The sequence below is a fragment of the Meles meles genome, chromosome 1 (genome assembly GCF_922984935.1).
Source record: "Meles meles chromosome 1, mMelMel3.1 paternal haplotype, whole genome shotgun sequence".
Classification (NCBI taxonomy): domain Eukaryota; kingdom Metazoa; phylum Chordata; class Mammalia; order Carnivora; family Mustelidae; genus Meles; species Meles meles.
This window is the reverse complement of record NC_060066.1, coordinates 1,397,475-1,409,416: the sequence shown is the minus strand read 5'-3', so window position 1 is coordinate 1,409,416 and position 11,942 is coordinate 1,397,475. Positions and strand designations below refer to the sequence as shown.

Here is an 11,942-nt window from a genome sequence, read left to right as displayed (position 1 = left end):
CGTGTAGACTCTCTCTGAATCACAAACACTAGACACCCAACCTGTGACGCTCAAGAAAAAGTGTCGTTGGGGGAGGCTCTCGCCCTCGGACACAACTATGAAGAAAAGAAATTAGAAGAGGACACAGTCGCCTTCAGAGGATGATGGGGCACAACACCCGCCGGGGAGCAGCCAGTTCAGAGACCTCCACACTTGGAAGCCGCAGGAGGCGAACGCGGTCTGTTCTTCGGGGGAGGACGACCGAGGAGGGAGGACGACCAGTAGCTGGATGCAAAGAGGGAGCAGATGGAAGGGCGGCCTGTCCGCACCAAGTGCCCAGGGAGCGTCTACGCACAGACACATCCTCGGGGTGACTCAGGGCTCTCACAGCGATCTGAGAGCCACTGGACCGGCTCAGACGCTCCCCACAGTGCTTGGCAGAGTTCCCCCTGGGATTGCGACCTTGGAGATGAGACAGGGAAGAGAAGCAACGCTGACCACCGTCAGCTTTCAACCAACCCTCGTGAGGGTCAGCCCTTCTGCAGTGAGACCTCCTGACTGAGCGGACCCAGGGGAACGGATTCAGGTGTGCGTCCTCCGACCCCCAGGCCCTGAGAGTGGATAGCAGGGTGATATGCCTTCAGGGCCCTTCCCTTGGCAGTGACCCTCTTCGCCCTCTCTGCTGCTCCCGTCCCTGGAGGCTCCAGTTAGGAGGGTCTGTGTGCTGCCTCAAGAGCAGGGGTCTCTCCAAACCTGGGCTTTTGGGGGACCCTTCCTTGTTGGTGATGCGAGCTGTGCACAGCAGGGCCTCGGGGCAGCAAGCACCTGGCTTATCAGACCTGTCCAGGGCCCCACCCTCTTCCTGCAGGGCGTCAAGGACACAGAAACCAGGAAGCGTGGAGTTTCAGGAACTCACTCCACCTCTGGGTCTTTTTTTTTATTATTATTTGTTTATTTTCAGCGTAACAGTGTTCATTGTTTTTGCACCACACCCAGTGCTCCATGCAGTACGTGCCCTCCCTATTACCCACCACCTGGTTCCTCAACCTCCCACCCACCCCCCACCCCCGCCCCTTCAAAACCCTCTGGTTGTTTTTCAGAGTCCATAGTCTCTCATGGTTCATCTCCCCTTCCAGTTTCCCTCAACTCCCTTCTCCTCTCCATTTCCCCATGTCCTCCGTGTTCTTTGTTATGCTCCACAAATAAGTGAGACCATATGATACTTGACTCTCCCTGCTTGACTTATTTCACTCAGCATAATCTCTTCCAGTCCCGTCCATGTTGCTACAAAAGTTGGGTATTCATCCTTTCTGATGGAGGCATAATACTCCATCGTGTATATGGACCACATCTTCCTTATCCATCCGTCCGTTGAAGGGCATCTTGGTTCTTTCCACAGTTTGGCGACCGTAGCCATTGCTGCAATAAACATTGGGGTACAGATGGCCCTTCTTTTCACTACATCTGTATCCTTGGTTTAAATACCCAGCAGTGCAATTGCAGGGTCATAGGGAAGCTCTATTCTTAATTTCTTGAGGAATCTCCACACTGTTCTCCAAAGTGGCTGCACTAACTTGCATTCCCACCAACAGTGTAAGAGGGTTCCCCTTTCTCCACAACCTCTCCAACACACGTTGTTTCCTGTCTTGCTAATTTTGGCCATTCTAACTGGTATCGGGTGGTATCTCAATGTGGTTTTAATTTGAATCTCCCTGATGGCTAGGGATGGTGAGCATTTTTTCATGTGTCTGATAGCCATTTGTATGTCTTCGTTGGAGAAGTGTCTGTTCATATCTTCTGCCCATTTTTTGATATGATTATCTGTTTTGTGTGTGTTGAGTTTGAGGAGTTCTTTATAGATCCTGGATATCAACCTTTTGTCTGTACTGTCATTTGCAAATATCTTCTCTCATTCCATGGGTTGCCTTTTTGTTTTGTTGACTGTTTCCTTTGCTGTGCAGAAGCTTTTGATCTTGATAAAGTCCCAAAAGTTCATTTTCGCTTTTGTTTCCTTTGCCTTTGGCGACATATCTTTGACAAAATGGGAAAAAATATCCAATGGAAAAAAGACAGTCTCTTCAATCAATGGTGCTGGGAAAACTGGACAGCGATATGTAGAAGAATGAAACTCGACCATTCTCTTACACCGTACACAAAGATAAACTCGAAATGGATAAAAGACCTCAACATGAGGCAGGAATCCATCAGACTCCTAGAGGAAAAGATAGGCAGTAACCTCTTCGATATCAGCCACAGCAAGTTCTTTCAAGACATGCCTCTGGGTCTTCTAACAGGAGCCATCTTGCCAGTGGGGAGGGGGACGAGCTAGGACTCCCGGAGGCCTCCGTCCAACACAGGGGCCACCTGCTGCTCTCCCCAGAGGCACTTGCCCAGATTCCTCACACGACACCGTTGTCCCGAAGGACCCGCATGTGCCCATCCTACGCAGGCACCTGCTGCCTGCCTGATCTCTCTTTCCATTTATGGAAGACCACAGTCCCCAGCACCCGGTTCCTGGCCTCATCTTGATGAAGTTTTAGAATATAGGTGAGGTTCAGTGGGGGTGAGGTCTGGAGCCTATGACCCAGAAAGAATTCTTGAGACATCTTTGGTGCAAAATGGTGGTTTATGAAAGCACGGGGACAGGACCTGTGGGAAGCGCTGCTGCCCCGGGGATGTGTGGGGTGGCAGGTTCTGTATGTATGATGGGGTTGGGGAGAGAAGGGAAAGGGAGGTTTCAATGGAACTTTCATACGCTAAAGAGGACCTACAAGACACGGGTTACCAGAAGCCTTGCCATCGCCAGGGTCATTCTGCCCTTTTTAGCAGGCCATTAACATGAAGAGAGTTGTGCGAGTCCTAGAGACTGTCGCACGGTCCCACCCAGGAGTAGGGTGGGGAGGTTGCAGTGTGTCAGTTTCTGCTTTGTCCTCAGCCAGCCTCTGCTCCCTCCTCAGTCTGATGGTCTCCCTCCAACGGAACCCAGCAACCCCGTCCCATGGCTCACCCGGGAACCTGCCATCTGCCAATTTTTCTCTCCCAAGCCCCAAACCCCACTTGCCGGCAGGAAGCATCATCATCTCTCTGGAGCCCCCCTCCCTGCACACCCAGCCACAGCCGCATCTTGTCTGCTTGTCTTCACCCAACCTGAGAATGCAGCGTCTTTCCACTCACCCCCTGATCTACCCCACCCAGCTCTCCCGCCTGAGGCTCTGGTCTTGCAACCCACACACCCTGAAGATCCCGGACCACCGGGCAATGCCACAACTTAGTGGCCTGGTGGACTGAGTCAGCCACGGGCCCAAAGGTCGGTACTTTATCACCACCAGCTTTATGGTCCTGGGCAAGTCACTGGCCTGCCTCATCTACTTTTATACCCTCAGATACAGAAGAAGGTGGTAATTAAGCCACATTAGGTAATGTAACACTGAGAAGCTCCGGGAATAGACTGAATATTTTCCGTAATGGCCAAAGTCCTGATGCACGTTTCCTGCTCAGACAGTTGCTCTGAGAAGCTGGGCAGGTAAGCAAACACATCCTCATCCGGGTCAATGTGCGGCCATGTTCCCCAGGGTCACAGTGACCGCAGCCCTCCACCTCCGCAGCCACCACGACCCCTCCCCCTTGACCCACAGCCATGGGGAAAGGGGAGCCAGGCAGGACACTCTCCCTCGGATGGCAGCCCCCTCTCCCCCGCCACAGCCAGGCCCCTCCTGCCTCTTGAGGCAGATGAGGCAGCCAGGAAGGAAGGAGGAGGTTGTGGGGTGGAGAGAGAGGGACGCGCGACCCGCCAGCCAAGGTCTGCGCCAGAGCAAAGCTCTCTGACAAACGTGTGTGGACCGGGGCCTCGAACCCCACGCCATTCAAGCACTTAGGCGTCTTTAAAAGGAAATACATTGTTGCTGTGTTTAACAGCGCTTCTCCAGCCCTCCTGCGCGGGAGCCTCACCGGGACGTCGTGACCAGAGCGCAGGCTCCGATTTGGCGGCTCAGACACGGCCACGCACCACTGTCTGTCTGCAACGGGCCTTGGGCGCTGTGGGAGCTGCCCCGCCCCCCCCCAGTCCGCGGACCCGGCGCGGAGGGGTGAGGCTTCGGTGCAGAGAATGCCCCAGCAACATCCCCCCACCCCCACCCCCAAATAAAACTGCAGGCTGGGCTCCCAGACGCACGGCAGACCTGGCCCGCTCTGGACGCTGCTGTGTCCCCAGTGGCCGTGGCCCAGCACCGTGCGTCCTCGGGCCCACGCGCAGCTGCCATCCCACCGGCCGGCTCCAGGCTCCAGGGCTGCCCGAACTGCCACCCTCCGCGCCTGCGGGTGGGCTTGGGAACCCAGTCTCCCGGCAAGTTCCACCTGGCACTTCTGATTGGTGGAGCCACGTCACGTGTCGCCCACAGCCGCAGGGGAGGCTGGGAAATGTAGTTTTCGAGCGTCCACGGGGGAAGGAGCCGCCGCGCGTGGAGCGCTGTCGGAACACGGAGAGGGGCCAGGGCCACCCGCTAGGATGGCTGGTGCGCATCGAGTCACGAGTGATGGCGAGGACGCGGGCCACCCGGGCCCATGTGCTGCAGGCGGGACATCAAATGGTGCCGCCGCTGTGGAGCAGGGTCTGGGTTCTCCCCAAACACCCCAAACACGGGGCCGGAGTCCCCTTCGGACTTGCAGGCCCGCGCTCGGCAGGGGGCAGGGGTCGGCCCGCAGAGACAGTCCGCCGGGGAACCGATCGTCGCGATGCGGTGGGGCCGCCGCAGAGGAAGGAGACGCGGCCACCTGCTACCGCGCGCGGACCCGGAGGTCCAAGAGACAGGCCGGGCCGAGAAAGCAAACCCCGCGGACGCGGCTCCCGCGACACACCCGCGGCCGTGGGCTGGGGGAGGGGCGGGGAGTCCGTGTTGGACGGGGCGGCCTGTCCCTGCCGGCCTGGGAAGGTGGAAGGGCCTGGAGATGTGCCTGGGTGAAGGTCGCACAGCAACGTGACCGTGCTTCATGAAAAATGGTTAAAATAGTACATTTAAAAAAAAAAAAATAGTACATTTTATGTGATATATTGTAACACGATATTTTATTTTTTTAAATATTTTGTGTATTTATCTGTCAGAGAGAGACCATGAGCGCCAGCTGTGGGAGCAGCAGGCAGAGGGACGGGGGAAGCAGGCTCCCCGCTGAGCAGGGTGCAGGATGCGGGCTCCATCCCAGGACCCTGGAATCACAACCGGAGACAAAGGCAGACGCACAACCCACGGAGCCCCCCAGGCAGCCCAGCGCGATTCTTTAAAGAGATACAAGGAGGATTTTTAGAAGGCCTGAGACTTCATAAGTGATAAGTCACCGGCTTACTTCTTTGCCTTCTCACACCAATACCATTGAACAAAGTCCTCTGTCTATAGCCCCCACAGTGCCCCTCTCTTTTTTTCCCCTCACAGCCCCCAAACCAACAAAAAGCGGCCAGTCTACCCCAGTTGCCTCCCCTGGGGTCCCTCTGCTCTGGGTCTCTCACCTCCCATCTGCCCAGTGTCACTCCCCATGGGCGGCTGGGGTCTTACCAAGTGACGACACCCACGTTCCTCCCCCCAGCAGAGGCTCCCACGCCTCCTTCTCCATATTGCTTCCCTCCATTTCCCCCTGGGGCCCAAAGACCCCCTGTCGCTGAGTGCCAGGTCACAGGGTCTCAATGTCTCCGCTCACCCGGTCCGCCTTATCAGCCACCCAGAGGCTTACAGACTTCCGTCTCCCGGCAGGGAGGCCAGAGAGGCTGAGCTCCAGGCCGGAGGCCGATCGCCCAGTGCTCACCATGGGTGGCACAGACTCCTGTCCGTGAGTGCCCACGGGCACCCAGGCTGCGTGGACACCCCTGGTACGCGGGCTCGGGTTTCTGCCCGAGGGGCCCCAGGCCTCCACAGCCACAGAAGAAGGGGCCGCTCGTCAGAGCAGGTGTCCTCGAGACTGCGTTAAAGCTCTGTTTTCTTCAGCCAGACACGCGGGTCTGGCAGGCCATCACGCCCAGCTGCGGGATACGTACGGAGGCTTCTAAGCCCTGCGCACTTCTGACCGGCCGCCCCGGGTTCTTGCTGCCTTCCACTTCCTTTGTCCCAGGGACCCCAGAAGGAACCAGTGAGCCCAAGCACCCTCATCTCTGTCCTCAGCGCAGGACGTGGGTCACTTGTCTGTCGGGGCCTGGGATAAAGGACCTTTGCTCTGGGGGTGTGTCTGGCCCAGGATGCAGGGGCGTGACTGTGACCCGCAGGCTTGGAGGCAGGAGCCCACTGAGGAGGAGGAGACTCGCAGCTACATAAGGGCCAGCCCAGCCCAGCCTGGAGCTCTCTGGGCCGTGGTCACCGTGAGGATGAAGGCTGTCCTTCTGCTGGTGGCCCTGCTGTGCCAGGGTGGTGAGACAGGGAGACGGGGTGACAGGGGCGGGGGGGGGAACGCCTCTTCCCAGACTCACCCCTCCTGGGCCCTGCCGTGTGTCTCTTGCTGTACTTTCTGAACCCCCCCCCCCACCTTGGCTCACTGGGAGTCCTCCTCCCTGCCCCTCCCTCACCTGTCCCTCCTCCCTGGAGCCCCTGGATTCTACACTCAGGTCTCTCCTGGATCCTGGGTCCTGGGCAGCAGACGGGGCTGTGCCTCCTTTCCTGCTGTGGCCAGGCCCCTGGGGCTCTGGCACGCCGGGCGGTTGATGCCGGCCTCTGTCCCCCACAGCCTGGGCCTTGAGATGCCACAACTGTACTGAGATTGGAGGGAGCACGTGCTCAGGACCTACAGAATGCCCCCCCAGCTCGCAGGCCTGCCTTTCCGGGAAGATAAGTGAGTCCCTCTCCTCCCTGCTCTTCCCCGTTCTGTCTTCTAGAAGCCAAGAGGTGGGATGTGAAGACCTCGGCAGGGGTTGGGGGAGCACGACAGGGCAGCCGGGGGGGGGGGGACCCTACCTGGCAGAGGTGTGACAGGTGTCACTCTGTAAAAGAAAAAAAAAGGCCTGTGTTCCGGGCATCTGGGTGGCTCAATCAGTGAGTGTCTCACTCTTCATTTCTGAGGGTCACGGTCTCAGGGTGGAGGGATGGAGCTCCGCGCTCAGGGGGGAGCCAGCCTGGGATTCTCATTCTCAGTCTGCCCCTCCCTCCCTAACTGTCACTCAGAAGAAAAAGAAAAAAAAAAAAAAAAACACCAAAACCCGGATGTCAGAAAGAGAACCCCCAGGGGATTTCCTGCAAATCCAAATGTGGTTCTGTAGCCTGAGCCAGATCCCGCCCTCGAGGCAGCCCCCCACCCCCCACCCCCCACCCCCCACCCCCGGTCCAGCCAGGGGCTCTGCGGCCAGCCTGGCTCTCTGGGCTGTTGGGCTGGGTGCCAAGGAGGAAACAAGATCCATGGGCTCTCGGGCCTGGGGCTCCAGGATGAGCCCATGCTGGGGTCAGGAAGAAGGTTCCAGGCACGGCTCGCAGACCCGCAGCCTCTGGGTGTTTCTTCCGTGTGACAGGCACGGACCTGCCGGACGAGAAGCTCACCGTCGTGGTCAAGAGCTGTGTGGAGTCCTGCAACTCCCCCCTGCCCGTGAAAGCCGGAACACTCATCAAGGAGATGCAGGTCTCCATACACTGCTGTAGCACGGACCTGTGCAACGGAGCCGGGAGCCAGGGTCCAGGGGCCGCCACCGTGGGCCTCATGCTTGTGGCCACTGTCCTCGTCACCCTCCCAGGGGCCTTCTTGTGACCCAGAGGTGCAGGACCTGCGTGAGGCGGCACGGCCCCCGTCCCCATGCAACTGTCTGTGAGCACGTCAGTGGAGGACGGAGCAGGGGAGGTGAGGGGCCAGGCGGGATGGTCACAAAGGACTCCGCCCACGCATCCCACATCTTCAAGGCTGCCAGATGTCCCCCACCCCCAGCACACCGGTGCAGAGAACCTCCCAGTCTTTGACTTTGTCTGGGTGTCCTCCCCGGCCCTTCAGCTGGCAGAACCAGCCCTGCCCTTGTCCTCTGGGAGCTGCCGCCCCACCCTGGAGTGTCCTTTGCCCTGGGCGGAGGACCCCACAGCCAGGATGTTACCGTCAAGCACAGAACGTGAGGCCCGACTCACACCCCAGAGCCCCTGGTCAGGCTGGGGCTCTGTGCGCCACGAGCCCTCCCGGCAGTGCCTCCCATCCCTGTCCAAATCCCCGCTTCCTCCCCGGTCCCCCAGGAGCCTCTGGAATAAAGTTCGTGCGTGGGAGACCTGCCTCAGTGCCTGTTTCAAGAGACCCCAACCTGAAACCGAGCTTCGTGCCCGCTGAGGCCAGGGTGCCCAGGCGGAGGCGTGTTCTCTGCTCTCCCTGGAGGTCTCTGCGCCTCGCGAAACCATTAAAATCACACAGTGTGTCGTTCGTGTGGCACTGAGGCCATCAGACAGGAAGTGCTTGGGGTGCTCTGAGGAGAGGGGACTTGGGGGCTGTCTGGAGACAAGGTGGCCACAGGCCGGGGTGCCTGGATCGGGGCCACCAGAGTCCTATGGCCTGTTAGCCGCCGCCTCCTCCTGAGGCAACCGGGGAGGAGTCCCGGGCAGGACCAGGGGCCAGCGGGAGCTCGGGGCAGGACTGGCCCATCCCAGGCCCTGTAGACAGAACTCAGACCCCTAAGTTGATGCCTGGCAGAGAGGGTGGCAGAGGAGGGGGCAGGGGGTACTCGTCATGGACCCCCCTGCACAGCGGGGAGAGGCGGGCTCTTCCCAAAGACCTTACCAAGCACGGGGGCAGAAGGCGCTCGGGGCAGGCTCTCACCTCCTTTTCCCCTTTAGTCCTCAAACCGCCCCTGAGAATCAGACGTTGCTCTGTCCTTTGTCTGGTGAAGGGACCCGCTGAGAGTCTGAGTGCTGGTCGTCTCAGGTGTGACAAATCACCAGCGACCAGTGCCATTCGCTTCTCCTGGTCCCGGAGGCCGAAAGGCTGGGGCCCGGCTGTGGGGGCAGGGCTGGGCGCCCTGAGGACTCTCCCTGCGGAGCAGCCGCCGGCGTCTCCTCCCCCTACCCTCACACGGTTGTCTTCGGGGTTTCCCCTTCTTATCAGGACACCAATAACACAGGTTTAGGGCACCTGTAGGACCATCACGAGACACAGTCACCTTCTGAGATCCTGAGGCTTAACACTTCAACCTCGGAGTTTGGGAAGGACTCAATTCCGGCCACGATACAGGAGGAGGGAGGGTCCCATTGAAGTCCAAGCTCAGACCCACCAGGACCCCACGGACGCCCGTGTCAGGACCGGGAAGAGGGGCTGCTGGGACACGAGGGGGGCGGGAAGGTCCTGCCCAGACAGCTGCGAGAGTCCCTGTGAGTAGAATGTTTAATGCCGGCCTCTGTCCTCCGCTGCGGGAGGTCATCGCAGAGCCCGGGGACATCCCGAGCCCAGTGTCCTGTTTCCCCGGGCTCTGGGCCACACGGTGTCAGCTCGGGCTCCCGAGGGGCTGGAGACGGAGGTCGGCCGCGCAGGAAGACGACCAGGTCGGCGTGACGGGAGCCGGACGAAGACCCTGGACGCCGAGGCGGGGGCTTCCCCGGCCCGCAGCACTCGTGCGAGCCGGCACTTCGGGCGGGAGAGCGCGCGCTGCCCGCGACTCCACGGGGAGAGGGTGGTGCGGACCCTCCTGGGCCCTGCCCGCGCGCCCCTGCCCCGGCTGAGCGCGGTCCGCGTCCTTTCCTGGCGATGAGCCGCAACCGGGAGCCGGACCGCTCTCGTGAGTTCTGGGAGCCCGTGGAGCGAATCGGCCGACCCCGCGGGGTCTCGGGGACCCCTGCCTCCCTTCACAGTAAGACAAAGCTAGTAACGTGCCTCTTACAGTGGATGTTAAGGGCCGGTGGGACGGAGAACGGCCGTCCCCGCACACCGGCAGCGGATGCAACGGAGGGCCACGGCGGAGCGAGCAGAGCGCGTCCCGTCCGCCCCAGGCCCTGAGCCCACTGACGGCCTCGCCCCCGCGAGGACCCCCAGAGCTGTAAATTCATGACCCGACGGACAACTCGGGAAAATGAAGAAGAGCCCAAGAAATTGTTCTCTGGAAGCGAGATGTAGCCCACGCACCCTAACAACCCCGCCCAAGTCCCGTCTGGCCCGCGGGACTCCGAGGCGGCCGCGTGGCCTCTCAGGGTCTCCACCGCGCCCGGTGCACCCCGCTCGCACGCATCTGAGCCCTGCCTCGGGGCTGTTTCCACGGCGGAGACGTGTCGTCGCATTTAGACCCTCCAGACACTTCCCAGTGCGACCTGCGTGTGCGTCCCGGTCTCCCGGGGGATTAAATGCGCAAAGCCAGGAAGAAAGGGAGAAGAGGAGAAAGGACGACCTTCCGCGGACCTTCCGCGGACATCAGCGCCGGAGGAGCAAGGGAGCTCCCGGGCACCGCAGGCCGGCGGCAGGACAGACGGACGCGTGGACGCCAGACGTGGGCGCGTGTGTGAATGTAATACAAGGACGGACAGGAGGTTTCCAGCCTCCGAACCTGCAGCGCCGGGCGACATCCTACCCGTGCGGAGCGGGCGGGAGAGAGAGGGCGGCTGGGCAGGCGGGGAGAGCCACGCAGCGCCGGCCGCCGAGGAGCGGGGCACGAGCAAGAAATCTAGAAACGGCGATTTAGAGAAGACCAGAGGTTCCTGCTGATGGCCTTAGGACAGAATAGCTTGGACCAATGTTTACGAATTTTAAATTCTTCGAAAGTAAAAACAGTTGCATAACAAACAATAAAAACGTAAAAACAGCAAATGTGGGGCACCTGGGGGGCTCAGTGGGCAAAGCATCTGCCTTCGGCTCAGGTCATGATCTCAGGGTCCTGGGATCGAGCCCCATATGGGGCTCCCTGCTCAGTGGGGAGCCTGCTTCTCCCTCTGCCTCTGTCCCTCCCCCTGCCCATACCCTCTCTGCCCACCCCATATAAACAAAATCTTAAAAAAAAAAAAAAAAAAAAAAACAGCAAACGGTAAAAAGGAGGAAATACGGGAGCCTGGGTGGCTCAGTGAGTTAAAGCCTCTGCCTTCGGCTCAGGTCATGATCTCAGGGTCCTGGGCTCGAGCCCCACTTGGACTCTCTCCTCAGCAGGGAGCCTGCTTCCACTCTCTCTCTCTGTCTGCCTCTCTGCCTACTTGTGCTCTCTCTCTGCCCAATAAATAAATAAAATCTTGGGGAAAAAATAAAAATAAAATAAAAAGGAGGAAATACTTGCAATAGTGTAACAAGCAAGGGTTAATATCCAGGACCTATTAATGTCCCCAAATTAATATGGAAAATATACATCCCAACAAATAAAAGAGCAAAGGATATGAGTAGGCAGTTTGTAGGCGAGAACCTGCCCCGGCCACTCAGTGAAATGCAGCTTGGCTCCAGAATGTTCTGGGAAGTGCCAAAGGTGTGTATGCCGGCTGACACTTTGTAAGGGACGGAGACATGAGCTTATTCGCCGTATAAGCTGATGCAACATTTTGGGAGTGATGGGGGGGGGATAGCGATTTGTTAGTAGAACCAAAATTTAAACATGCTGGCATTTCTCATTTTTCCAGAAATTTCTCTTCTAGGAATTGTCCAACAGAAATACTGATTTGGGTGCAAAGGTGTGTGCGGACGATCTGTAGAGCCGTGAAAACAAGAACCTGGAAACGCGGCAAGTACCAACTGAAGGGGCGGGCGCTGAGCCACAGCTCCTGACGCAGCCGCTTAGAGAACCAGATCTGGGTCCTGAAATTCGAGCATCTCTAAGACGCGTTGTCAGTGTTTAAAATCAAGACCCATCACAGTCCCGTGGACTCCACGGACGAGGGCGTGGTGGGATGGAAGTGCGAGCACAGTACTTCCCGAAACCCGACCGGGGACCCGAGGGAGGACAGGCACCGGTGATGTGTCTGCTCCCTTCCCGGGACTGATTTCTCACCAGGTTTCCCAGCACCTGTCATGGGCAGGTGATCTGCTTGTTTGAGTGACCTTCTTGCTCCGGCCAGGCGCAGGAGGTGCACGGG

The 11,942-nt window shown here is 59.0% G+C and overlaps 1 protein-coding gene across 1 annotated transcript; it reads left to right on the top strand.

The window, feature by feature from the left end:
* The first annotated feature begins 6,181 nt into the window (after positions 1 to 6,181).
* On the top strand, positions 6,182 to 8,183 carry LOC123926204 (lymphocyte antigen 6B-like). Its single transcript, XM_045980049.1, has 3 exons — positions 6,182 to 6,365; positions 6,679 to 6,783; positions 7,454 to 8,183. The coding sequence occupies exons 1-3, from the start codon at positions 6,197 to 6,199 to the stop codon at positions 7,684 to 7,686; spliced, it is 507 nt and encodes a 168-aa protein (XP_045836005.1). The 5' UTR covers positions 6,182 to 6,196; the 3' UTR covers positions 7,687 to 8,183.
* Positions 8,184 to 11,942: the final 3,759 nt, after the last annotated feature.

Coding starts and splice junctions, on each gene's coding strand:
- LOC123926204 (XM_045980049.1), top strand. CDS start 6,197: ATGCAGGGGCGTGACTGTGACCCGCAGGCTTGGAGGCAGGAGCCCACT. Junction 6,366..6,678: donor GGCCCTGCTGTGCCAGGGTG/GTGAGACAGGGA, acceptor TGTCCCCCACAG/CCTGGGCCTTGAGATGCCAC. Junction 6,784..7,453: donor CTGCCTTTCCGGGAAGATAA/GTGAGTCCCTCT, acceptor TCCGTGTGACAG/GCACGGACCTGCCGGACGAG.